The sequence below is a fragment of the Lepidochelys kempii genome, chromosome 20 (genome assembly GCF_965140265.1).
Source record: "Lepidochelys kempii isolate rLepKem1 chromosome 20, rLepKem1.hap2, whole genome shotgun sequence".
In the NCBI taxonomy this organism is placed as follows: Eukaryota; Metazoa; Chordata; order Testudines; family Cheloniidae; genus Lepidochelys; species Lepidochelys kempii.
This window is the reverse complement of record NC_133275.1, coordinates 21,870,134-21,895,314: the sequence shown is the minus strand read 5'-3', so window position 1 is coordinate 21,895,314 and position 25,181 is coordinate 21,870,134. Positions and strand designations below refer to the sequence as shown.

The 25,181-nt window shown below is 56.9% G+C and overlaps 1 protein-coding gene across 8 annotated transcripts in view; it reads left to right on the top strand.

The window, feature by feature from the left end:
• The window catches only part of LOC140901111 (adhesion G protein-coupled receptor E3-like), a 35,070-nt gene extending 9,889 nt beyond the window's left edge, over nt 1-25,181 (top strand). For 2 of the 8 annotated variants that reach the window (XM_073319363.1, XM_073319364.1), the window contains exons 6-29: nt 173-319; nt 1,277-1,423; nt 1,595-1,732; nt 2,139-2,285; nt 3,231-3,377; nt 3,549-3,686; nt 4,094-4,240; nt 5,489-5,626; nt 6,032-6,178; nt 7,109-7,255; nt 7,427-7,564; nt 8,092-8,168; nt 9,052-9,135; nt 10,388-10,565; nt 11,495-11,614; nt 12,926-13,107; nt 14,128-14,298; nt 14,606-14,800; nt 16,364-16,599; nt 18,769-18,835; nt 22,007-22,098; nt 22,957-23,125; nt 23,886-23,978; nt 24,427-25,181. In XM_073319363.1, coding sequence (XP_073175464.1) covers nt 173-319; nt 1,277-1,423; nt 1,595-1,732; nt 2,139-2,285; nt 3,231-3,377; nt 3,549-3,686; nt 4,094-4,240; nt 5,489-5,626; nt 6,032-6,178; nt 7,109-7,255; nt 7,427-7,564; nt 8,092-8,168; nt 9,052-9,135; nt 10,388-10,565; nt 11,495-11,614; nt 12,926-13,107; nt 14,128-14,298; nt 14,606-14,800; nt 16,364-16,599; nt 18,769-18,835; nt 22,007-22,098; nt 22,957-23,125; nt 23,886-23,978; nt 24,427-24,432 — 3,251 coding nt within the window. In that variant the 3' untranslated portion in view covers nt 24,433-25,181. Of the gene's footprint in view, nt 1-172; nt 320-1,276; nt 1,424-1,594; nt 1,733-2,138; nt 2,286-3,230; nt 3,378-3,548; nt 3,687-4,093; nt 4,241-5,488; nt 5,627-6,031; nt 6,179-7,108; nt 7,256-7,426; nt 7,565-8,091; nt 8,169-9,051; nt 9,136-10,387; nt 10,566-11,494; nt 11,615-12,925; nt 13,108-14,127; nt 14,299-14,605; nt 14,801-16,363; nt 16,600-18,768; nt 18,836-22,006; nt 22,099-22,817; nt 23,126-23,885; nt 23,979-24,426 lie in introns of those variants that run through there. The other 6 variants (XM_073319365.1, XM_073319368.1, XM_073319367.1 and 3 more) reach the window with 6 other exon arrangements.

Here is a 25,181-nt window from a genome sequence, read left to right as displayed (position 1 = left end):
CCAGTCCCGGCGCTGCCCTGACCTACGGAGTCTCTGCCCCTCTCCTGGCCTCTGCCCCCCTCCCGCACTTTGTCTTGTTGGACTGTGCAGCGCCTAGCGCAATGGGGCCTCTAAGTGCTACCATAATACCTGTAATAAACACACAGACTAATTCCAAGTCATCTCCTGGCAGATGTGGATGAATGTGCCCGAAACCCTGCAATCTGCGGGCCGAATGCCTCCTGCCTCAACACACCTGGGAGCTACACCTGCCAGTGCTCACCAGGGCACCGTCGGTCTACGCCAGGGCCGTGGGTACCCGGAACAACCCTCTGCACAGGTGACCATCCAAGCAACCTTCCCTGGCCTCTCGCCCTAGCCCTTGCCCCCGAGAAGGACAAAATCTGAGCCCCCACCCTGGTTTGAAACAGCTTCTCTGCCCAGTCAGGGTGGGCTTCTCTAGGGGGACATGGATATTCCTGGGGCCAGAGAGTGTCTGTCCAGCTCACAGGTGACGGCTAAACTGTATTATCATGTTCAGCACCAGGTGGCCCCGTGCATAACGTACTTGGCCAGAGCCGGGACCAGCTTTCGCTGGCTGTGTGTTAAAGCACCAAGGGGAACAGTCTCTGGTCTCTCTCTGGGATGGAGCCAGTCCACGGTGGGTACAGGAACCTGACCTGGGTGCCTCAGTCCGGCAACCTGCTGTGACCAGATACTCAAGGGGGAGAGCCAGGTTCCAGGCCCCTGGTTGCAATGACTGTGTTCCCCAACCGGAGAGCTTGAGAGAAACCAGCCGTGTAGCCTAGTGGTTAGGGTTCTCTCCGGGGAGACTGGGAGACCCAGGGTTGTAGATCAGGCAGAGAGGTTGAAATTGACCCTTCATGTCCCGTATCTCTGGTGCACGCGCTACCCACTGGGCTATCGGTTCCAAAGGATTTTGGGGGAGGCGGTATCACCCCCGTCCACTTCTCCTTGAAAAAGGGTGACCAGACTCCCGGATGTGAATCCTGACTCCCCCTCCCTCCGCCCCTCCTTGCTCCAGTTACCCAACCTGACTCTCCTCCCAAAGCTGAGGAGAGAACCCAGGCATCCTGGCTCCCGCTTCTCAGGCCACTAGCACCCGCTGCCTCTTGGGAATGGGCAGCATTTTGCAAACCTGTTGGGAACCATATTCCTGGCACGGTGCCCCCTCCGATGCCAGCTGCTGGGACCTGCCGTCTTTCCCCCTGCTCCTCCCATCAAGGGAAGGCTCCGTTGTGCAGAGCTGGACCCATAGCTCCTTCCCCTGTCACAGATGTCGACGAGTGTCTGGATCTGGCCTCGTGCCCTGCGTCCGCCACCTGCACCAACACCCCAGGAAGCCACTTCTGCACCTGCAATACCGGGTTTGCATCCAGTTCTGGGGAGCAGCGCTTCACCGAGCCAGCAGCGCAGTGCAACGGTGGGTGCTGCTTCTGGCACAGAGCAGAGCGATCGATCCAAGGGGCCACTGAGGCTGGTGGAAAGATTCCCACTGACTCCAATGGGCTTTGGATCAGGGAGTGGGTGGCCTGGGGCAGTAAAAGCCTGGTGTCCTAGCATCGCTCAGTCCAACGTGGATTCCCTCCCCTAGATATTGACGAATGTTCCCGGGACCCATCGCCCTGCGGGCCCAGCTCCGTGTGCACCAACACCCCGGGCAGTTACGCCTGCACGTGTCCCCCAGGCTACCTCCCCCGCAGCCAGCCTGGCATCCCGTTCAGCTGCACAGGTAAGCGTCCCGTGGGGGCCTGTGGGTGCAGCTCTGGGGGTGGGAGGCTGAGGCCGGCTCTCCGGTCGTCCCGCAGACGAGAGCGAGGGTCTGAGCGGCTCCCGCTGCCCACCCTGGAGTGCGACTGTCTCCAGAGCCCTGGGAACTGGGGCAAGCTGGCTGTGTCTTCACGGCTGGCTCAACAGGTTTGCTCAGTGGGTCGGGCGGCTGCCCGGGAATGAGGAGACGGGAGTTCCAATCCTGGCGCTGCCCTGACCTGCGGCGTCTCTGCCCCTCTCCTGGCCTCTGCCCCCCTCCCGCACTTTGTCTTGTTGGACTGTGCAGCGCCTAGCGCAGTGGGGCCTGTAGGTGGTACCGTAATGCATGTAATAAACACACAGACTAATTCCAAGTTATCTGCTGGCAGATGTGGATGAATGTGCCCGAAACCCTGCAATCTGCGGGCCCAATGCCTCCTGCCTCAACACACCTGGGAGCTACACCTGCCAGTGCTCACCAGGGCACCGTCGGTCTACGCCAGGGCCGTGGGTACCCGGAACAACCCTCTGCACAGGTGACCATCCAAGCAACCTTCCCCAGCCTCTCGCCCCCGAGAAGGACAAAATCTGAGCCCCCCCCCTGGTTTGAAACAGCTTCTCTGCCCAGTCAGGGTGGGCTTCTCTAGGGGGACATAGATATTCCTGGGGCCAGAGAGTGTCTGTCCAGCTCACAGGTGACGGCTAAACTGTATTATCATGTTCAGCACCGGGTGGCCCCCTGCATAACGTACTTGGCCAGAGCCGGGACCAGCTTTCGCTGGCTGTGTGTTAAAGCACCAAGGGGAACAGTCTCTGGTCTCTCTCTGGGATGGAGCCAGTCCACGGTGGGTACAGGAACCTGACCTGGGTGCCTCAGTCCGGCAACCTGCTGTGACCAGATACTCAAGGGGGAGAGCCAGGTTCCAGGCCCCTGGTTGCAATGACTGTGTTCCCCAACCGGAGAGCTTGAGAGATACCAGCCGTGTAGCCTAGTGGTTAGGGTTCTCTCCGGGGAGACTGGGAGACCCAGGGTTGTAGATCAGGCAGAGAGGTTGAAATTGACCCTTCGTGTCCCGTATCTCTGGTGCACGCACTACCCACTGGGCTATCGGTTCCAAAGGATTTTGGGGGAGGCGGTATCACCCCCGTCCACTTCTCCTTGAAAAAGGGTGACCAGACTCCTGGATGTGAATCCTGACTCCCCCTCCCTCCGCCCCTCCTTGCTCCAGTTACCCAACCTGACTCTCCTCCCAAAGCTGAGGAGAGAACCCAGGCATCCTGGCTCCCGCTTCTCAGGCCACTAGCACCCGCTGCCTCTTGGGAATGGGAAGTATTTTGCAAACCTGTTGGGAACCATATTCCTGGCACGGTGCCCCCTCCGATGCCAGCTGCTGGGACCTGCCGTCTTTCCCCCTGCTCCTCCCATCAAGGGAAGGCTCCGTTGTGCAGAGCTGGACCCATAGCTCCTTCCCCTGTCACAGATGTCGACGAGTGTCTGGATCTGGCCTCGTGCCCTGCGTCCGCCACCTGCACCAACACCCCAGGAAGCCACTTCTGCACCTGCAATACCGGGTTTGCATCCAGTTCTGGGGAGCAGCGCTTCACCCAGCCAGCAGCGCAGTGCAACGGTGGGTGCTGCTTCTGGCACAGAGCAGAGCGATCGATCCAAGGGGCCACTGAGGCTGGTGGAAAGATTCCCACTGACTCCAGTGGGTTTTGGATCAGGCAGTGGGTGGCCTGGGGCAGTAAAACCCTGGTGTCCTAGCATCGCTCAGTCCAACGTGGATTCCCCCCCCTAGATATTGACGAATGTTCCCGGGACCCATCGCCCTGCGGGCCCAGCTCCGTGTGCACCAACACCGTGGGCAGTTACGCCTGCACGTGTCCCCCAGGCTACCTCCCCCCCAGCCAGCCTGGCATCCCGTTCAGCTGCACAGGTAAGCGTCCCGTGGGGGGGCTGTGGGTGGAGCTCTGGGGGTGGGCGGCTGAGGCCGGCTCTCCGGTCGTCCCGCAGACGAGAGCGAGGGTCTGAGCGGCTCCCGCTGCCCACCCTGGAGTGCGACTGTCTCCAGAGCCCTGGGAACTGGGGCAAGCTGGCTGTGTCTTCACGGCTGGCTCAACAGGTTTGCTCAGTGGGTCGGGCGGCTGCCCGGGAATGAGGAGACGGGAGTTCCAATCCTGGCGCTGCCCTGACCTGCGGCGTCTCTGCCCCTCTCCTGGCCTCTGCCCCCCTCCCGCACTTTGTCTTGTTGGACTGTGCAGCGCCTAGCACAGTGGGGCCTGTAGGTGGTACCGTAATGCATGTAATAAACACACAGACTAATTCCAAGTTATCTCCTGGCAGATGTGGATGAATGTGCCCGAAACCCTGCAATCTGCGGGCCCAATGCCTCCTGCCTCAACACACCTGGGAGCTACACCTGCCAGTGCTCACCAGGGCACCGTCGGTCTACGCCAGGGCCGTGGGTACCCGGAACAACCCTCTGCACAGGTGACCATCCAAGCAACCTTCCCCGGCCTCTCGCCCCCGAGAAGGACAAAATCTGAGCCCCCACCCTGGTTTGAAACAGCTTCTCTGCCCAGTCAGGGTGGGCTTCTCTAGGGGGACATAGATATTCCTGGGGCCAGAGAGTGTCTGTCCAGCTCACAGGTGACGGCTAAACTGTATTATCATATTCAGCACCGGGTGGCCCCGTGTATAACGTACTTGGCCGGAGCCTGGACCAGCTGTTGCTGGCTGTGTGTAAAAGTCTCTGGTCTCTCTCTGGGATGGAGCCAGTCCATGGTGGGTACAGGAACCTGACCTGGGTGCCTCAGCCCAGCAACCTGCTGTGACCAGATACTCAAGGGGGAGAGCCAGGTTCCAGGCCCCTGGTTGCAATGACTATGTTCCCCAACCGGAGAGCTTGAGAGAAACCAGCCATGTAGCCTAGTGGTTGGGGCTCTCTCCAGGGAGATTGGGAGACCCAGGGTTGTACATGAGGCAGACAAGGGGAAATTGACCCTTCGTGTCCCGAATCTCAGGTGCACGTGCTACCCACTGGGCTATCGGTGCCAAGGGGTTTTGTGGGAGGCGGTATCACCCCCGTCCACTTCTCCTTGAAAAAGGGTGACCAGACTCCCAGATGTGAATCCTGACTCTTTGTCCGTCCGCCCTTCCTTGCTCCAGTTACCCAACCTGACTCTCCTCCCAAAGCTGAGGAGAGAACCCAGGCATCCTGGCTCCCGCTTCTCAGGCCACTAGCACCCGCTGCCTCTTGGGAATGGGAAGTATTTTGCAAACCTGTTGGGAACCATATTCCTGGCACGGTGCCCCCTCCGATGCCAGCTGCTGGGACCTGCCGTCTTTCCCCCTGCTCCTCCCATCAAGGGAAGGCTCCGTTGTGCAGAGCTGGACCCATAGCTCCTTCCCCTGTCACAGATGTCGACGAGTGTCTGGATCTGGCCTCGTGCCCTGCGTCCGCCACCTGCACCAACACCCCAGGAAGCCACTTCTGCACCTGCAATACCGGGTTTGCATCCAGTTCTGGGGAGCAGCGCTTCACCGAGCCAGCAGCGCAGTGCAACGATGGGTGCTGCTTCTGGCACAGAGCAGAGCGATCGATCCAAGGGGCCACTGAGGCTGGTGGAAAGATTCCCACTGACTCCAATGGGCTTTGGATCAGGGAGTGGGTGGCCTGGGGCAGTAAAACCCTGATGTCCTAGCATCGCTCAGTCCAACGTGGATTCCCTCCCCTAGATATTGACGAATGTTCCCGGGACCCATCGCCCTGCGGCCCCAGCTCCGTGTGCACCAACACCCCGGGCAGTTACGCCTGCACGTGTCCCCCAGGCTACCTCCCCCCCAGCCAGCCTGGCATCCCATTCAGCTGCACAGGTAAGTGTCCCGTCGGGGGCTGTGGGTGGAGCTCTGGGGTGGGAGGCTGAGGCCGGCTCTCCGGTCGTCCCACAGACGAGAGCGAGGGTCTGAGTGGCTCCCACTGCCCACCCTGGAGTGCGACTGTCTCCAGAGCCCTGGGAACTGGGGCAAGCTGGCTGTGTCTTCATGGCTGGCTCAACAGGTTTGCTCAGTGGGTCGGGCGGCTGCCCGGGAATGAGGAGACGGGAGTTCCAGTCCCGGCGCTGCCCTGACCTACGGAGTCTCTGCCCCTCTCCTGGCCTCTGCCCCCCTCCCGCACTTGGTCTTGTTGGACTGTGCAGTGCCTAGCGCAGTGGGGCCTGTAGGTGGTACCGTAATGCATGTAATAAACACACAGACTAATTCCAAGTTATCTGCTGGCAGATGTGGATGAATGTGCCCGAAACCCTGCAATCTGCGGGCCCAATGCCTCCTGCCTCAACACACCTGGGATCTACACCTGCCAGTGCTCACCAGGGCACCGTCGGTCTACGCCAGGGCCGTGGGTACCCGGAACAACCCTCTGCACAGGTGACCATCCAAGCAACCTTCCCCGGCCTCTCGCCCCCGAGAAGGACAAAATCTGAGCCCCCACCCTGGTTTGAAACAGCTTCTCTGCCCAGTCAGGGTGGGCTTCTCTAGGGGGACATAGATATTCCTGGGGCCAGAGAGTGTCTGTCCAGCTCACAGGTGACGGCTAAACTGTATTATCATGTTCAGCACCGGGTGGCCCCCTGCATAACGTACTTGGCCGGAGCCTGGACCAGCTGTTGCTGGCTGTGTGTAAAAGTCTCTGGTCTCTCTCTGGGATGGAGCCAGTCCACGGTGGGTACAGGAACCTGACCTGGGTGCCTCAGCCCAGCAACCTGCTGTGAGCAGATACTCAAGGGGGAGAGCCAGGTTCCAGGCCCCTGGTTGCAATGACTGTGTTCCCGAACCGGAGAGCTTGAGAGATACCAGCCGTGTAGCCTAGTGGTTAGGGTTCTGTCCAGGGAGATTGGGAGACCCAGGGTTGTAGATCAGGCAAAGAGATTGAAATTGACCCTTCGTGTCCCGTATCTCTGGTGCGCGCGCTACCCACTGGGCTATCGGTTCCAAAGGATTTTGGGGGAGGCGGTATCACCCCCATCCACTTCTCCTTGAAAAAGGGTGACCAGACTCCTGGATGTGAATCCTGACTCTTCGTCCCTCCGCCCCTCCTTGCTCCAGCTACCCAACCTGACTCTCCTCCCAAAGCTGAGGAGAGAACCCAGGCATCCTGGCTCCCGCTTCTCAGGCCACTAGCACCCGCTGCCTCTTGGGAATGGGAAGTATTTTGCAAACCTGTTGGGAACCATATTCGTGGCACGGTGTCCCCTCCGATGCCAGCTGCTGGGACCTGCCATCTTTCCCCCTGCTCCTCCCATCAAGGGAAGGCTCCGTTGTACAGAGCTGGACCCATAGCTCCTTCCCTTGTCACAGATGTCGACGAGTGTCTGGATCTGGCATCGTGCCCTGCGTCCGCCACCTGCACCAACACCCCAGGAAGCCACTTCTGCACCTGCAATACCGGGTTTGCATCCAGTTCTGGGGAGCAGCGCTTCACCCAGCCAGCAGCGCAGTGCAACGGTGGGTGCTGCTTCTGGCACAGAGCAGAGCGATCGATCCAAGGGGCCACTGAGGCTCGTGGAAAGATTCCCACTGACTCCAATGGGCTTCGGATCAGGGAGTGGGTGGCCTGGGGCAGTAAAAGCCTGGTGTCCTAGCATCGCTCAATCCAACGTGGATTCCCTCCCCTAGATATTGACGAATGTTCCCAGGACCCGTCGCCCTGCGGGCCCAGCTCCGTGTGCACCAACACCCCGGGCAGTTACACCTGCATGTGTCCCCCAGGCTACCTCCCCCCCAGCCAGCCTGGCGTCCCGTTCAGCTGCACAGGTAAGCGTCCCGTGGGGGGGCTGTGGGTGGAGCTCTGGGGGTGGGCGGCTGAGGCCGGCTCTCCGGTCGTCCCGCAGATGAGAGCGAGGGTCTGAGCGGCTCCCGCTGCCCACCCTGGAGTGCGACCCTGGAGCTGTCTCCGGGGAGATTGGGAGACCCAGGGTTGTACATCAGGCAGAGAGGAGGAAATTGACCCCTCGTGTCCCGTATCTCAGGTGCACGTGCTACCCACTGGGCTATCGTTGCCAAGGGGTTTTGTGGGAGACGTCATCACCCCCCCCTCCACTTCTCCTTGAAAAAGAGTGACCAGACTCCTGGATGTGAATCCTGCGTGAAAATAGGGATCTCCCTCTTACCCAGATCTGGGGTCAGCAAACAGTGGGGCTTGCTTGGGTAGTAGCCGCGAGACCTGGAAGTCACTGGTTTTACCAGCAGGATTTTTAAACCCTTTGCATCCTGGATGGGGACGCCCAGGGATTTCATGCACGTTTGATTTTTTTCCCTTTTTTTTGTTCATTTCCTCCTAGAGGTCGCTTCAAACGATCCGGTGAGGAAATGCCACAACCAAAGGCTGGACGCGGCTCCCGGCTCATCCCCAGACGATGTACGTATCCCAGCATAGTTGACACGCCCCACTGATCTAGGGACCCTCACGGCAAAGGCCGTGTGGGGGACGCTGTCTGAAATTCTTTAAAGCAGCTGAGTGATTGTTTTGGGGGTGCCTGCCTTGAGATGCCTTCAAATGGGCCTGAGTTTGCAGGGAGCCGGCGTTCGCCACTTCCTGGGCACCTTTCAGGAACCTTGCACGAGTGCTGCCATGTAGTTGAGTTGCTCAATTTCATCTGCAGTGCGGCCCTCGACGGCCACAGCAAAGCTACTGGCTCTGGGGATTTTAATCCATGGGGCAAAACATCCTCATCCCTGCCAGTGAACCAGCAGCAAAGTGCAGGTTGCAGGAGATTGACAAGAATCTTCAAATCTTTTGTGGGTGGAAAATCCCAGTGTAGGAAGCCATAGCTCCCCGCAGCCCACTCCCCCCCCCCGACCCTAGCAGCACCAGTCCCGATCCCCACGGTACCACCAGTAGAACCTCTGGAACCCCAAATCTCCCTTGTCCCTTCCTGCCACCCACAATACTTTGCAGTAGCACCCTGGCTTCAAGCTGGGTGCTGCAGAGACCTCTTCCCCCTCCCCCGGACCAAGATCTGGGCCCGCATTGTGCCAGGTGCTGCATGGACACATAGTAAGAAGCAGTCCATGCCCCCAAGACTTACAATGGAAGTGGACAAGACAGGATTAGTGGCCCCACTGTACAGGTGGGGAACGGAAATGGTGAGAAATAAAATGACTTCCTGACTGTGCTGCAATTTGAACCCATGGGTCCCAGCCCCATTCCTTGACCACAAGACCAACCTTCCTGCTGTACGACTGACTTGGTGTTGTACGACGGGCTTTCCCTTCTGCTCCGGCCCCCTCCTTCTGCACAGGCTGCCTTCTGCACTTTATTGACCTCCACCTTCAGCGTCTTGGGAGACCCCTACGAAAGGAAGAACTCCACCGTCTCTCTGGTGGTAAGAGAAGTCTGGATGTTTTATTGCAGCTTTCAGTCTCTCTGGACCAGAGGTGGGCAAACTATGGCCCGCGGGGGCCCACGGGACCGTCCTGCCCGGCCCCTGAGCTCCTGGCCCAGGAGGCTCGCCCCTGGCCCCTTCCCCGCTGTTCCCCCTCCCCTGCAGCCATGCTGCCGCGTGGGCAGTGGGGCTGCCAGCTCCTGCCGCTCTCAGTGGTGTGGAAAGGGGCGGCGGTGTGCGCAGCGGTGTGGGGGTTGGGGCGGGGGTCCGGGGGGCAGTCAGGGCACAGGGAGCAGGGGGGTTGGATAGGGGGTGGGATCCCGGGCGGCGCGGTTTGGGGCCGGGGGTCCCAGGAGGGGCAAGTCAGGGGACAAGGAGCAGGGGAGGGGTTGGTTAGGTCGGGGGTTCTGAGGGGGGCAGTCAGGGGGTGGGAAGTGGGAGGGGGTGAATAGGGGCAGGGGCCAGGCTGTTTGGGGGGCACAGCCTTCTCTACCTGTCCCACCCCTGCTCTAGACCCTCTTGCATCACCGAACCCCCACCCCACTGAGCCCTATAACTTGGGGGTGGGTGGGTCTTAGAATTCCCTGCCAGTGGAAGAGAACAGGGCTGATGGCTGGAAAATGACACCCTGCTAAGGACGGCCAGCACTGGGGCCAGCTCCCGCCTTCCGAAAGGCACAGCTGGCCTCTGATTTCCGACCTTTTCTGAGCTGGGTTTTTTGCTTCTCCTGAGTCGGTGAGTTCTTTGGGGAGGGATGGGATGACCCCCAGAGCCCATTGACGCAGCTCCAGAAGGGCTCATGCCACCAGTCCCCCACGGAGCTGAGCTGCCCACCTGCCAGGCCCGGCTCTTGCTTCACCAGCCTCTTGCTGTCGAGAGATCTAATCGGTGCCACGCCGGCTCGTGGCAGGGCTGGACCGGGGAAGCTCAGCTTTAGAGGCACGAGCCGCTAGTGCTTGAGCCAACAGGCTGCAGGCCTGAGCTTAAGCCCAGTGAAGTCATTCAAAGCCTCCCGTTGGCCATGGAGCGGACCCCGGCCCTGTAGCTGGCTCAGACCTTGATGGACCAGCCACTAGAGGGGGCATGCTGCACACGTGGCACCTCAGAGCAGGTGGGATGAAGGGCAGCTGTGAGCGTGCCCATCAGCAGCTCTTAGGAGATTGGCCGACCGTTGCTGGGGTAACGCAGCACAGCCAATAAGAGCTCTCTCTCTCTCTCTCTCTCGCTCTCTCTCTCTTGCCCCCCCCCGTAGAAAGCCGCTGCGGGATTTGCCTCCATCCTGGAGCAGACGCCCTCCTGGTCCAACCTGAGCATGGAGCAGCTCTCCACCATGGCCACCGTCTTCCTGCAGAGGGTGGAGAGCGTCCTGCTGGCTGCCTTCGCCAACCCCACCAGGAAGGGGAGCCAGACCATCCAGATGGAACAACTGGGTAGGAAGCTGGGTTGGGGGCGGGGGGGTCAGAACAGGTGGCCACTGCATATCACAAGCAGCGTGACTCAGCCCAGTAGGGATGGAGCCTGCCTGGTGACCAATCAGCAGGTGCCATATCTAGTTAGCTCAATTTCTCTATAGTCTCCTTATTATGAACGTTACGGTATCACCTATTTTTCCATGGCCTCCCTATTATGAACATTACGGTATCACCTATTTTTTCCATGGCCTCCCTATTATGAACATTACGGTATCACCTATTTTTCCATGGCCTCCCTATTATGAACATTACGGTATCACCTATTTTTCCATGGCCTCCCTATTATGAACATTACGGTAGCACCTAGAAACCCCAGCCGAGACCGGGGCACTGTTGTGCCAGGCGCTGCACAGACACGGACGGAGAGACAGTCCATGCCGCGAAGAACTTACAATTTAGACAAACAAAGGGAGGCTCATATCCCTATTTTACAGAGGTGGGAAACTGAGGCAGGGAGCTGCAGTGACTTGCCCAGGGTCACACAGGGATTCAGTGGCAGAGCTGGGAATTCAGCTTGGATCTCCTGAGTCCCAGGCGACTGCCTGAAGCACAAGGCCATACCCCTAGGTCCCAGCTCTTTGGACTCCAGCCAGCGTGTGCTGGCAGCTGCAGTTCCCATTCTCAAGCAAGGCCACATCCCCTGCCCCCATCTACAGCTCCCCAGTCTCCCCTTGTTCTTAAACCCCTCGGGAGAGGCTTGGTCCAAGGACCCCATGAAACTTCCTCCCCATCTCTTTCCTGTGGGCCTCTTCCCTTCAGCTGGACGTATCTCTCCATTTCCTTCTCTCTCTGCCACACCCGTGGCTCAGCTCTGCAGAGCAAGTGATGGCCCTTGCCCGAGGAGCCATTGTGCTGTATCAGACCATGCTCTTTCCCCCTCTCCTTAGATGTCCAGACCAAAGTCATTGAGGACGGCTGCCCCGGAAAGGACTCAGTCATCAGCCTGGAAGTCAAAGGGGAGACCATGAAGATTAGCTGCAGAACGATCCAGGGAACAGTGGCACAAGGTACATCACCACCACCAGAGGGTGTGAGGCAGATTTCCCAGGCTTGCTTCTCAGCTGCCCCATTCGGAGTGGGAATGGGCTCCCCCAGCCCTCACCACCAACTGGCAGTATTGCACAGGTAAAGTACAGGAGGTTTTATACCTCTGGAAGCATCACTGGCAATGGCAGGAGATTCCAGCTTAGATGGACCATTGGTCTGTGCTGACACAGAGAGATGGGAAAGTGAATTAGATGCACTATTTATGTGATTTGGGGTGGCTGGGGTATGGGGTACAGGGCTCACAGAACAGGGCTCTGTGATGGAATGGGAATTCCTGGGTCCTTACGCCTACAAATATAAAGTCCTTCTGTCCTAGTCAAGCTTACTAGAATAAAGGGAACTAGAAGAATTAAGAATGAGGGCTGGTCAAAACTGTTCCATCTACACTGTACTTCAATGGAAAACTGGGTCCTCGGAAAATGGAATTCTTCATGAAGTGGCTGATTTCTGCAGAAAACGTAGATTACGTGTTGAAAAACTGGCTGCCCCAAATGTCCTCAAACCTGAAATATTTTCTGCTTTGGGCTGAAGAGCTAAAATATTTTGATTCTGAAATCGTGTCCCTGAAGCCTCATACTCCCATTCCCCTCCACAGGCTAGGGTCTCCAGCCAGGCTTCCTCTCCCATGATGCACTGTGGCTAGATGACTGCCCTGGTGCATCATGGGAGATTCAGTCCAACCAGGGAGCCTGGCTCATAGAGGAGAAACAGGAGCACGAAGCACCCGAACCACAACTCCCAGGAGGCATTGCAGTGGCATTTTCAAATCAAAAATTTGGTTTCCATTCCCCCCCCCGCCCAAACTCAAGATTTTCACCAGGGAAAAAAACCCTTTTCCAACTAGCTCTATTAATATCAGATGTTTTGAGAAAACCGTCTTCAGGGGCTCTCCAAAAACTGTCACACATTTGGGGGGGATTTTCAAGATCCACCCACCCCTTATAACACTGAAACAAACACACAACATTAAGGAGCCCTCTGCCCCCTGTTGTGTTCTGTAGTTTATGGACAGCCCCTCTGTCTTATCATCAGTGCCAGCTGAGCTGCACTGGCTATCCAGACACCTGGGTTCTCTTCCCAGCGCTGCTGCAGGTTTGCTGTGCTGTTGTGTTACTTTTCTGTGCCTCATTTTTATCCGTGTGTGGGTCTAAAGCAATACATTACCCAGCTCCTGAAATGGGGGAGTTGTACAGTGCTTTGAGAGGCCCCCCGGTGGAATGTGGGTAAAAAAGCTGCTAACTCACCTGGTTTCTCCTTGGGGATACTTGCAGCCCGGGCTGGAGTGGCGTTTGCCTCCTACATGGGCATGGAGTCCATCCTGAATGGCAGCTTCTTCCATGGCCAAAGGGCCACCTCAGTCTGGATGAATTCCAGGGTCGTGAGTGCTGTCCTGACCAGCCAGACCAAGACCGATTTCCCGGATCCAGTCAACTACACCTTCCAGAACCTCATGGTAAGGCCGGCTGCATGTCCCTCCGTGAACTGCTGCTGGGGTTGATTCCGACTTTTCAGGAGCAGCCTGGCTCCTCTGGTGGGGATGCTGCGTTGAATTAACTCTCAGGTGGGGAGGAATTCTTGTGTTGTCCCCCAAGTGTGGTGCTGCCTTTTCGGGGGAAGGGGGGGATTGAACTCATGATCCAAAAGTCTGAATTTCTGCTTCAGCCGCTAACAGGCCACTTCCATTATCTGAGTCTCAGTAGTAGCCTCATAAATCTCCCACCACTAGGGCTGGGAGGCAGGGGAAGAGAGCAAAGAGGAACACAGGGGAGACAGTGTGGCCTAGTGGATAGAGCACTAGTGAGAGATCTAGGTTCTACTCCTGGTTCTGCTACTGGCCTGCTGGGTGACCTTGATATTTTCCCTCGCTCGGTGCCTCAGTTTCCCCATATGTCAAATGGGGGTAGTGATAGTGACCTTCTTTGTAAAGCGCCTTGTTAGATGGATGGAAAGCACTGAAGAGCTAGGAGTTAATACTAGGAGCAGGGATAGATTTGCTTTTGCTTCATTAAGGCAGACGCAGAGTCTGGGAGCCCTTCAGAACCACCCCATATGTGTTCTCTGGCCCACTCTCTGTGGGGGGCGATGGAGAGTCTTGTTAACCCTCTGCCCTACTGTTCAATATTTGTGCTAATGCACAGGCTGAAATGAGCACCCCCTTCTGGCAGGAACGGCTCATCGTGTGAGAGAGCCCTTGATGCCAAGCGCTTAGTCTGTCTAGACAAAGGGTGGGAGGGGAAACTGAGGCACAGAGCAGGCGAGTGATTCAGTCAAGGTCACACAGCAGGCCAGTGGCAGAGTCAGGACTAAAACTCAGGTCTCCTGAGTTCCACCCCGTCCACTGGCCCGCACGGCCTCTGTTAGTCTGCCTCTCAAGCGCTCTCTTGGAGTGCCTGACCCGCTCCCCTGGTATCACGTTTTTTCCATTCTGCGTTATTCCTTCCACCTTCCCCCCCCGTTTTTTTTTTTTTTGCAGCCAAGCAGCAGCCCTGACCAGCTCATCTGCGTCTCGTGGGAGGCCACGGCCTGGCGTGGCAGCTGGTCTCGGGCAGGGTGCGGGGTCCTGCACAGCAATGCCACTCACACCACGTGCAGCTGCAATCGCGTCTCCAACCTGGCCGTCCTCATGGCATCGGGGGAGATAACGGTAATGGGACTGAGGCTGCGGGCTTTGCTGGGGGACGTCAGGCACCCTCTCAGCCAAGGAGAGATTGAAGGAGGACAAGGAGGTAGTTCTGGGGACGTTTACGAGGAGCCCCTCCCCGGCGTGGGGAGGGGGCAGCGCTGGAGAAAGCGCAAAGGGGCTGGGGTGAGCACTGGAGGTGGGCATCATGGGCCGATCGCAGGTGGTTCCCCATTCCATGGTCCCTCCGCAAAGCCCCAGCTGCATTAACTGCCCCGCGTGGGACGATGCGTGGCCTCCTAACGAGCCATCTGCCCCGCCTCCCCGATAGGCAGGCTTCCCACTGTTCCTCATCTCCCACGTCGGGCTGGCCCTCTCCCTGCTGTGCCTCTTCCTCACCATCCTCACCTTCCTCTTGAGCCGCTCCATCCGCAACGTGAACACCTCCATCCACCTGCAGCTCTGCCTCTGCCTCTTCCTGGCCGATCTGCTCTTCCTCACCGCAGTGGACAGTCCCAGCCATCAGGTAAAGCACTCCCTCCCCCTCGCAGGGTGCCTAACGTGGCAGGCAGAGTGGCCTGGTAGATAGAGCACTGGGTGGGAACTCTGGTGACCTGGGTTCTAGTCCTGGATGTAAGTCCTGGCTCTGTCCTTAACCTGGTGGTGATGCTGGGCAAAGCACTGTCCTGTGTCTCAGTTTCCCTATCTGTAAAATGGGGGTAATGATGCTGACCTACTTTGAAGAGTGAGTGATCATTGGGTATGCAGCTAGTGGTGGCCTTTAGGACAGAAATGAGATCCTAGGGGAGAACCCCTTCTTACAATGACAGGTTTCAGAGTAACAGCCGTGTTAGTCTGTATTCGCAAAAAGAAAAGGAGGACTTGGGGCACCTTAGAGACTAACCAATTTATTTGAGCATGAGCTTTCGTGAGCTACAGCTCACTTCATCGGATGCATGCCGTGGAAACTGTAGCAGACTTTATATATATACAGAGAATATGAAAAAATATCTCCTCCCACCCCACTGTCCAGCTGGTAATAGCTTATCTAAAGTGATCACCAGGTGGGCCATTTCCAGCACAAATCCAGGTTTTCTCACCCTCCACCCCCCCACACACAGATTCACTCTCCTGCTGGTGATAGCCCATCCAAAGTGACAACTCTTTACACAATGTGCATGATAATAAAGTTGGGCCATTTCCTGCACAAATCCAGGTTCTCTCACCCCCTCACCCCCCTCCCAAAAACCAGACACACAAACTCACTATCCTTTGTGTGTCTGGTTTTTGGGAGGGGGGTGAGGGGGTGAGAGAACCTGGATTTGTGCAGGAAATGGCCCAACTTTATTATCATGCACATTGTGTAAAGAGTTGTCACTTTGGATGGGCTATCACCAGCAGGAGAGTGAATCTGTGTGTGGGGGGGTGGAGGGTGAGAAAACCTGGATTTGTGCTGGAAATGGCCCACCTGGTGATCACTTTAGATAAGCTATTACCAGCTGGACAGTGGGGTGGGAGGAGATATTTTTTCATATTCTCTGTATATATATAAAGTCTGCTACAGTTTCCACGGCATGCATCCGATGAAGTGAGCTGTAGCTCACGAAAGCTCATGCTCAAATAAATTGGTTAGTCTCTAAGGTGCCACAAGTCCTCCTTTGCTTCTTACAATGGTAATTCCCAGGGGTGTGTTTGATGCAGGGGCACCAAGCCCAGGGATGCTCATTAGAGGCTGTGAAATAAAAGAATCATAGGACAAGAAGGGACCTCGAGAAGTCCTGGTTAATGCAGGCTGAAGGCCCCAGACCTCGAGTGGGCTCTTTGAAATGCCCCCCCTGCCCCCCCGAGCTAGGGTTTGTGTGGCAGAAGATAGTGGTGGCTACAGTGCCCTGGGGGTAGGGTGGAGGCAATGCTCAAACGTTGTTTAGCCGGGCAGCTGGACACAGACCCCGTGGTTCTCTCCGGCTCGCCAGCTCCCGCCCTGTTCTGCACAGTGTTGCCACTAGGGGTCGCCCTAAATGCCGACCTGGCCTGGGGAACCCCGCAGAAGCAGATCCCTGCGCTCACGCGGGCGTTCTTCCCTCCCCAGCTGGCGTGCGCCGTCATCGCCGGCCTCCTGCACTACCTGTTCCTGGCCTGCTTCGCCTGGATGTTCCTGGAGGCCGTGGTGCTCTTCCTCACCATCCGCAACCTCGGGGTCGTCAACTATTTCAGCACCCACAGCCCCAAGATGCGGCACCTAAGCCTCTTCGGCTACGGCTTCCCCACCCTGGTGGTGGCTGTCTCGGCGGCGGTTATGCCCCAGGGCTACGGCAGGCAGGAAAAGTGAGCGCCCGAGCTGGGGAACTGGCCCTTTGCGACCGCGGCCCTTTGCAATCGCTCGCTGCGCCCTTCCACGGCCAAGCGCCGCAGTGGGGTGAAATGAGGGGCCTCCTGGAGGACAGGCGGGAGGCTGCAGTGGTTAGGGCATGAACATGTGGTAGGGGGAGATGCAGGTTCAAGTCCAAACTCTACTACAGGCCGGGTGCTGCGGAAGCCAGTTCGCTGCTCTGTGCCTCAGTTTCCCCAGGTGTGAAATGAAGATAACGGCACTGCCCTGCTGCACCGGGGCGCTGGGAGGCAAAATCGATTAAAGATTGTTGGATGCTACAGTGATGGGGCCTTATAAGTCCCTAGAGGTAGACGGTCCTAATCTAAGGCATTCTCTGCATTAAGGAAATTTGATGTACTGTGGTTAGACCTGCAGGCCAAATTTGCTGTGTGAGTACAAAAAGGGGAGTGAAGAGAGTAGGTCCTGTCTTACGCTAGCAGTGTGTGTGTGTCCCCCAGCACTCCGCAGTGAAAGATGCTCTGGACCAGTGGGCATCTGCCTCAACAGCTGTGCTGTTGTCATTCATGAATGAATGAATCAGTTTCTAGCACAGAGGTGGGCAAACTACGGCCCGCGGGCCACATCTGGCCCATGGGACCATCCTGCCCGGCCCCTGAGCTCCTGGCCCGGGAGGCTAGCCCCCTCCCCCTCCCCTGCTGTCCCCCCTCCCCCGCAGCCTCACCTTGCTGCGCCATGCTCTGGGCGGCGGGGATGCAGAGCCCAGCCTGACCCGGTGCTCTGTCCTGGTGCAGCCGCGCTGCCAGCCACCGGTGCTCCAGGCAGTGCGGTAAGGGGGCAGGGAGGGGCGGGGGTTGGATAGAGGGCAGGGGAGTTTGGGGGGTGATCAGGGGCGTGGACAGGGGTCAGAGCGGTCAGAGGGCAGGGAACAGGGGGGTTGAATGGGGGCAGGAGCCCCGGGGAGGCAGTCAGGAAGGTGAGGAGGGATTGGATGGGGTGGCGGGGGGCGGACAGGGGACAGGGAGCAGGGGGAGTGGATGGCGCAGGGATCCCGGGGGGGGCAGTCAGGAAGGAGAGGGGGGTTGGATAGGGCCACAGGGGGCAGTTGTCTGGGGGGTGGCCAGGGGACCGAGAGCAGGGTGGGTGGGTGGGCAGGGGTCCCGGTGGGGCAGTCAGGAAGGAGAGTGGGGGTTGGATGGGGTGGGGGGGCAGGTAGCGGCGAGGTGTCCAGGGGCAGTCAGGGAAAAGGGGTGGTTGGATGGGGCAGGAGTCCTGGGGGGGGCAGTCAGGAAGGAGGGGGGAGTTGGATAGGACCACAGGGGGCAGTTGTCTGGGGGGTGGTCAGGGGACCGAGAGCAGGGTGGGTGGGTGGGCAGGGGTCCCGGTGGGGCAGTCAGGAAGGAGAGTGGGGGTTGGATGGGGTGGGGGGGCAGGTAGCGGCGAGGTGTCCAGGGGCAGTCAGGGAAAAGGGGTGGTTGGATGGGGCAGGAGTCCTGGGGGGGGGGGGCAGTCAGGAAGGAGGGGGGAGTTGGATAGGACCACAGGGGGCAGTTGTCTGGGGGGTGGTCAGGGGACCGAGAGCAGGGTGGGTGGGTGGGCAGGGGTCCCGGTGGGGCAGTCAGGAAGGAGAGTGGGGGTTGGATGGGGTGGGGGGCCAGGTAGGGGCGAGGAGTCCGGGGCAGTCAGGGAAAAGGGGTGGTTGGATGGGGCAGGAGTCCCGGGGGGGCAGTCAGGAAGGAGAGGGGGGTTAGATAGGGCCCGAGGGGGCAGTTAGGGACAGGGGTCCGGGGGCGGTCAGGAGACCGAGAGCAGGGGCGGGTGGATGGGGCAGGGGTCCCCAGGTGAGAAGCAGTGGGGGGCGAGAAGCAGGGGGGGTCGGATAGGGGGCGGGGGCTGGGCCATGCCTGGCTGTTTGGGCAGGCACAGCCTCCCTTAACCGGCCCGCCATACAATTTCAGAAATTGCGGCCCTCAGGCCAAAAAGTTTGCCCGCCCCTGATTTAGATTGTGCTGGGCAGGGCAGGGACCGCCCCTCACTCCGTAGCTGTGCCCAAGGGGACTCCAGTCTCGGGGGGAGCCTCTTCGGGTAGCACTAATCTCAAGGGGAATCGCTGCACCAGGCTGCTACTGTTCAGTGAACCTCACGTTAACCTTTTGTTCTTTTAGTTGCTGGCTCAGCATGGAGAAGGGGTTCATCTGGAGTTTCCTGGGACCGGTGTGTGTCATTATCGGGGTACGTATCCACTGCGGCTTGACCCTGCCGCCTCCCGCAGCACGGTGAAGTCTGGAGCTCTGCCTGGCTTCCCTTGGCTCTGGCTAAGCACTGTGGGCCCAATTCATCCCCTGGTGTAGTGCTACGGACCTCGAAGGAGTATATGCCAAGGAGGATTTTGGCCCACTCGGGGAATGGGGTGATAAGACCCACCAGATCCACCCTGCGAAAGCCAGTTTGTGCAATGCCGTAGGCATCACGTTGGGACTTCAGACCATGGGGCCAGATCCTCACCTAGTGTAAATCAGTGTTGCTCGGGTGATTTCAATGGAGCAATGCTGATTTGCACCAGCCGGGGATCTGGCCGAATAATCATACCGAACAGCAATACGCTTGCTTTGGATGGCAACAATTTCTGCTTCTGCTCATGTCAAGACCCTGCAGCTGCCCGGCACATCCCTTCCCCAGAGCCTGAGGCAAATCAGGGTCTGTGACCGAAGAACAGACAAACAGAAGTTTATTAATGATCTGGAGGATGGTGTGGATTGCACCCTCAGCAAGTTCGCAGATGACACTAAGCTGGAGGGGAGAGGTAGATACGCTGGAGGGTAGGGGTAGGGTCCAGAGTGACCCATAGGCGCCGACTTCTACTCACGCCGGTGGACGCTCGACCCCACTCTGCCCCCTGCCCCGCCCGAACTCCACCCCTGCCCCCCCATTCCAACCCCTTCCCCAAAGTCCCCGCCCCAACTCCGTCCTCTCCCTGCCCCTATTCCGACTTCCTCCCCAAATCCCTGCCCCTCCTCTTCCCCAGCTTCACCCCTGAGCACACCATGTTCCCACTCCTCCCCGCTCACTCCCGGAGCTTGCTACGCCACCAAACAGCTGTTTGGCAGCAGCAAGCCAAGCCCTGGGAGGTAAGCGGAGGAGCGGGGACACAGCCCTCTCAGGGGAGGAGGCGGAGGAGGAGGTGGGGTCAGGTGGGGAGGGGAGCTTGGCTGTCGGTGAATGAAGAGCACCCACTAATTTTCCCCCATGAGTGCTCCAGCCCCGGAGCAACCGCGGAGTCGGCGCCTATGGAGTGACCTAGACAAATTGGAGGATTGGGCCAAAAGAAATCTAATGAGGTTCAACAAGGACAAGTGCAGAGTCCTGCACTGAGGAAGGAAGAATCCCATGCACTGCTACAGGCTGGGGACCGGCTGGCTCGGCAGCAGTTCTGCAGAAAAGGACCTGGGGATTACAGAGGACGAGAAGCTGGATACGAGTCAGCAGTGTGCGCTCGTTGCCAAGAAGGCTAACGGCACGTTGGGCTGTATTAGTAGGAGCATTGCCAGCAGATGGAGGGAAGTGCTTATTCCCCTCTATTCAGCACTGGTGAGGCCACACCTGGAGTAATGCGTCCAGTTTTGGGTCCCCCACTAAAAAAGGATGTGGACAAATTGGAGAGAGTCCAGCAGAGGGCAACGAAAATGATCAGGGGGCTGGGGCACATGACTTACGAGGAGAGGCTGAGGGAACTGGGCTTGTTTAGTCTGCGGAAGAGAAGAGTGAGGGGGGATCTGATAGCAACCTTCAACTACCCAAAACGGGGTTCCAAAGAATATGGAGCTCAACTGTTCTCAGTGGTAGCAGATGACAGAACGAGGAGTAATGGTCTCAAGTTGCAGTGGGAGAGGTCTAGGCTGGATATTAAGAAACGCTATTTCACTAGAAGGGTGGTGAAGCACTGGAATGGAGGTGGTGGAATCTCCATCCATAGAAGTTTTTAAGGCCTGGCTTGACAAAGCCCTGGCTGGGATGATTTAGTTGGGGTTGGTCCTGCTTTGAGCAGGGGGTTGGACTAGATGACCTCCTGAGGTCTCTTCAAACCCTAATATTCTATGATAAGAACAGCCATACTGGGTCAGACCAAAAGTTCATCTATCCCAGTATCCTGTCTTCTGACAGTGGCCAATGCCAGGTGCTCCAAAGGGAATGAACAGAACAGGTAATCATCAAGTGATCCATCCCTGTCGCCATTCCCAGCTTCTGGCAAACAGAGGTTAGGGACACCATCCTGGCTAATAGCCATTGATGGACCTATCTTCCATGAACTTATCTAGCTCTTTTTTGAATCCTGTTATAGTCTTGGCCTTCACAACATCCTCTGGCAAGGAGTTCCACAGGTTGACTGTGCGTTGTGTGAAAAAATACTTCCTTTTGTTTGTTTTAAACCTGCTGCCTATTAATTTCACTTGGTGACCCCCTAGTTCTTGTGTTATGAGAAGGAGTAAATAACACTTCCTTATTTACTTTCTTCATATCAGTCATGATTTTATAGATCTCTATCATAGCCCCCCTTAGTTATCTCTTTTCTAAGAGTATGTCTATACTACCCGCCAGATTGGCAGGCAGCGATCAATCCAGTGGGGGTCGATTTATTATGTCTAGTCTAGACACGATAAATGGACCCCTGAGCGCTCTCCCGTCAATTCCTATACTCCATCGGAGTGAGAGGTGTAGGCGGAGTTGACGGGGGAGCATCAGCAGTTGACTCACTGCGGTGAAGACTCCGCGGAGAGTAGATCTAAGTATGTCGACTTCAGCTACGTTATTCGTAGCTGAAGTTGCGTAACTTAGATCGATTCCCCCCCCCCCCAGTGTAGACGAGGCCACGCTGAAAAGTCCCAGTCTTATTAATCTCTGTTCATATGGCAGCCGTTCCAGACCCCTAATCATTTTTGTTGCCCTTTTCTGAACCTTTTCCAATTCCAATATATCTTTTTTGAGACGGGGCGACCACATCTGCACGCAGTATTCAAGATGCGGGCGTACCATGGATTTATACAGAGGCAATATGATATTGTCTGTCTTATTATCATCCCTTCCTTCGTGATTTGCAATATTCTGTTTGCTTTTTTGACGGCTGCTGCACATTGAGTGGATATTTTTAGAGAACCAGCCACAGTGACTCCAAGATCTCATTCTTGAGTGGGAACAGCCAATTTAGACCCCATCATTTTATATGTATAGTTAGGATTCTGTTTTCCTGTGTGTATTACTTTGCATTTATCAACATTGAGGCCTTTTGTTGCCCAGTCACCTGGGTTTGAGAGATCCTTTTGTAGCTCTTCGCAGTCCGCCTGGGACTTAACTATCTTGAGCAATTTTGTATCTGCAAATTTTGCCACCTCTCTACTTTGATTCTAGATTAATTCCGTCCTTTTTGCCTTAACCCTCTGGATGCTGCAGAGAAAGCTTTCCAGGCTCAACACTGATGTGTCCACCCTCAAGGACACCAGGTAATGTTGGTTTAAAAGCAGAGCTGAAAAGTATCATTCAGTGGTGGTAGGGGGGAGGGTGGGAGTCAGGACTCCTGGGTTCCATTACCAGCTTTGCTACTGGCAGTGTAACTTTGGGCAAGTCACTGTGCCTCAGTTTCCCTCTCTTTTAAAACTGAGCTGATACTGGCCTCCCTGAAGTGGGAGTTGTGAGCCTCCCTGAATGCTGGGACAACCCTTGGAGATCCTCAATCTGGCTGATGGCCCCCCAAGAGCAGTCCTTGGACGCCCCATTGTTTGTGTCCCTCAGCCGTGGAGTGGCCAAGGTGCTAGATTGCAGGACAGAGGGTGACGCTGTTACGAAGCCTGGATGGACAGATACTCAGCTGGTGTCTCTTTATGGGATCTGCCGATTTGAACCAGCTGAGATCTGCTCCCTGTGGGGCTTTCCCCCGTCTCTGACACCTTGGGTTTACAAACCTGCTCTGCTCCATGCTGTGTACCCACCACGGACACCTTCCTCTGCAAAGGGGACCCGGATGGGATAGTCACCCCAAAAGCCTGGTCACATAGAAGCAAAGATCCCTCTGTGCTTATATGTACCCGCAGCGAGGGCTGGTGGGTGTGTCACAGGGCTCCTTTTGTCCGATCCCACAGGATCTGAATCCGTCCCAGCCCCTCTTCGCGAGGCTTGGGTCTTTAGTGCAGGCTATAGCAGCTTGTGCGTCTACCTTTCAAAGACTCTGGGCCAGCCGCTCTCACGCTTGTAGATGGAGCGTGGCTACCTGGAAGCATTCGCCCTTTTGGCCCGGACCCCCCTGACTCAGCCGCCCTCCAGAGGGCTGTCATCACGGGATGTCTCCGTCTGCCTTTCTCCAGGCTACTGACCTTTAAAGCCATCGCCCAAGTCTTCATTCTGGGCTGCACGTGGATTTTCGGTATCCTTCAAGTCGGCCCAGCTGCCACTGTCATGGCGTATTTATTCACCATCGTCAACAGCCTGCAGGGAGCCTTCATCTTCCTGGTGCACTGTCTCCTCAATCGCCAGGTACCGCCCAGGGCCCTTCGTGCCCTGATGGACTCATCAGACCCCCTGCCAGCAGTGAGCAGGGCGGGCTAACGATGCTTTACTGATTCTGCTGGGCAAGATCCTCCCACCCCCAGCTTTTTGCCCAGGGTTTCCCCCAGTAGCAGAGCAATGGAGCAGCCCCTTGTTTGGAGAGGAAAGATGGCCCAGAGGCTGAAGTACTAGCTTAGCCCTTAGGAGACCTGGGCACAATTCCATGCCGTGCTGTCGACTCCTTGGGCAAGTCACTCAGCCTCTCAGTTCCCTGGAGAACTTCCCTAAAATAATCAGTCTGGCACCCTGAAGGGCTGTTAAAGTAGAGGGGAAAGGCCTCCTGAGAATCCCCTTCCATGCATAGCTCCTCTAAAGGCTCTGCCTCCAAAGCAGGGGGTGGATTGGGTGCAAAGCTAGTGTGCACTGCACTATGGGTATTCTCTGCTGCCACAGGAAGCAGAGTGTTACAGCAGCCCTGAGGCTGCTCTAATTTGTACCAAGGCATAGATGAGGGGGAACATAAATAGCTATAAGTCTCTGCATGGGTAACAGTGAATAAGCCCCAATGACAGCATCAGGGGCTCTGGTCCCTTTTATCAGGGAGGATTAAACGATGCTCTTATTCATCTGCATAATGCCCCGATGCTGAGGTGCTGGGCACGTTAGAAACGGAGATAAGGCATAGAGAGAAGAGGTCTTCTCCCATTTCTTAGCGGTGCAGCACCACTGACTGTCTCTGCATCTCCAGGTGAGGGAGGAGTACAAGAGATGGTTCACCTGCAAACCCAAGTCCCACGTTTCCGACGTCTCCATGTCTACTTTAGCCACCAGCAGCAAAGCGGTGAGAGAGCCAATGTCCCTGCGATTTTTGCCGAACCCTCACCAGATGCATCCAGAATCCAGGCGAGATCCGGGCAGGGTTACAGCACTGGACTGGGAGTCAGGACTCCTGGGTTCTGTTCCGGGTGCTGGAAGCGGGGTGGGTCTAGTGGTTAGAGCAAAGGGGGCTGGGAGTCAGGACTCCCCGGTGCAGGGCAGACATGGTGTCTGGACTGATGTCGCTAAATTGGTACAAAAGCTGGGTGCAGACCAGCCCTCAGGGACTTAGGAGCACTGGGGGAAGCCTCAGTGACACCAATAGACATGGAAATCTGCTATGCTAGGAGCTTGAAGTCAGGGTTAAATCCGAGGGCACAGAAGGCTTGATCCCACTCACCTGATATCAAAACTCTCCTGGGAGCTTGTGTTTTCCCCTCCGGAACCATGCCGGTGTCTCTCTTTCCTTGCAGGGCTGACGTTCTGGCCGGGAGGCAGGAGATGCCGTCACGCCACAGAAGAAGGAAGAGCTTATCGCAGAACTTGAATCCGCCTTCTTTAAAGCGCTTGCAGGATCAGAACTTCGAAACCAACCTCCCAGCTGTCTAGGCTGGAGTTTGATCCCGGGGTTAAATCAGTGGGCTGGGGAGTGGGGTGTGAGGATTACAGCTGCAGGTGCTGGCAGTCAGGACTCCTGGGTTCTTCTATCCCTGGCTGTGGGGTCTAGAGGTTAGAACAAGTTACACTCCCTAGACCTGGGCCAGTAGCTAGGGAGTGTAACTATACTATAGCTTAGTCCAGCCCTGGTCCGCTGCTCCTTTTCCGAGATTCCCTTTCTGGGAACTGGGATTGTTTAGTCTGCAGAAGAGAAGAGTGAGGGGGGATTTGATAGCTGCTTTCAACTACCTGAGAGGTGGTTCCAGAGAGGATGGTTCTAGACTATTCTCAGTGGTAGAAGAGGACAGGACAAGGAGTAATGGTCTCAAGTTGCAGTGGGGGAGGTTTAGGTTGGATATTAGGAAAAACTTTTTCACTAGGAGGGTGGTGAAACGCTGGAATGCGTTACCTAGGGAGGTGGTAGAATCTCCTTCCTTAGAAGTCTTTAAGGTCAGGCTTGACAAAGCCCTGGCTGAGATGATTTAATTGGGGATTGGTCCTGCTTTGAGCAGGGGGTTGGACTAGATGACCTCCTGAGGTCCCTTCCAACCCTGATATTCTATAATTCTAT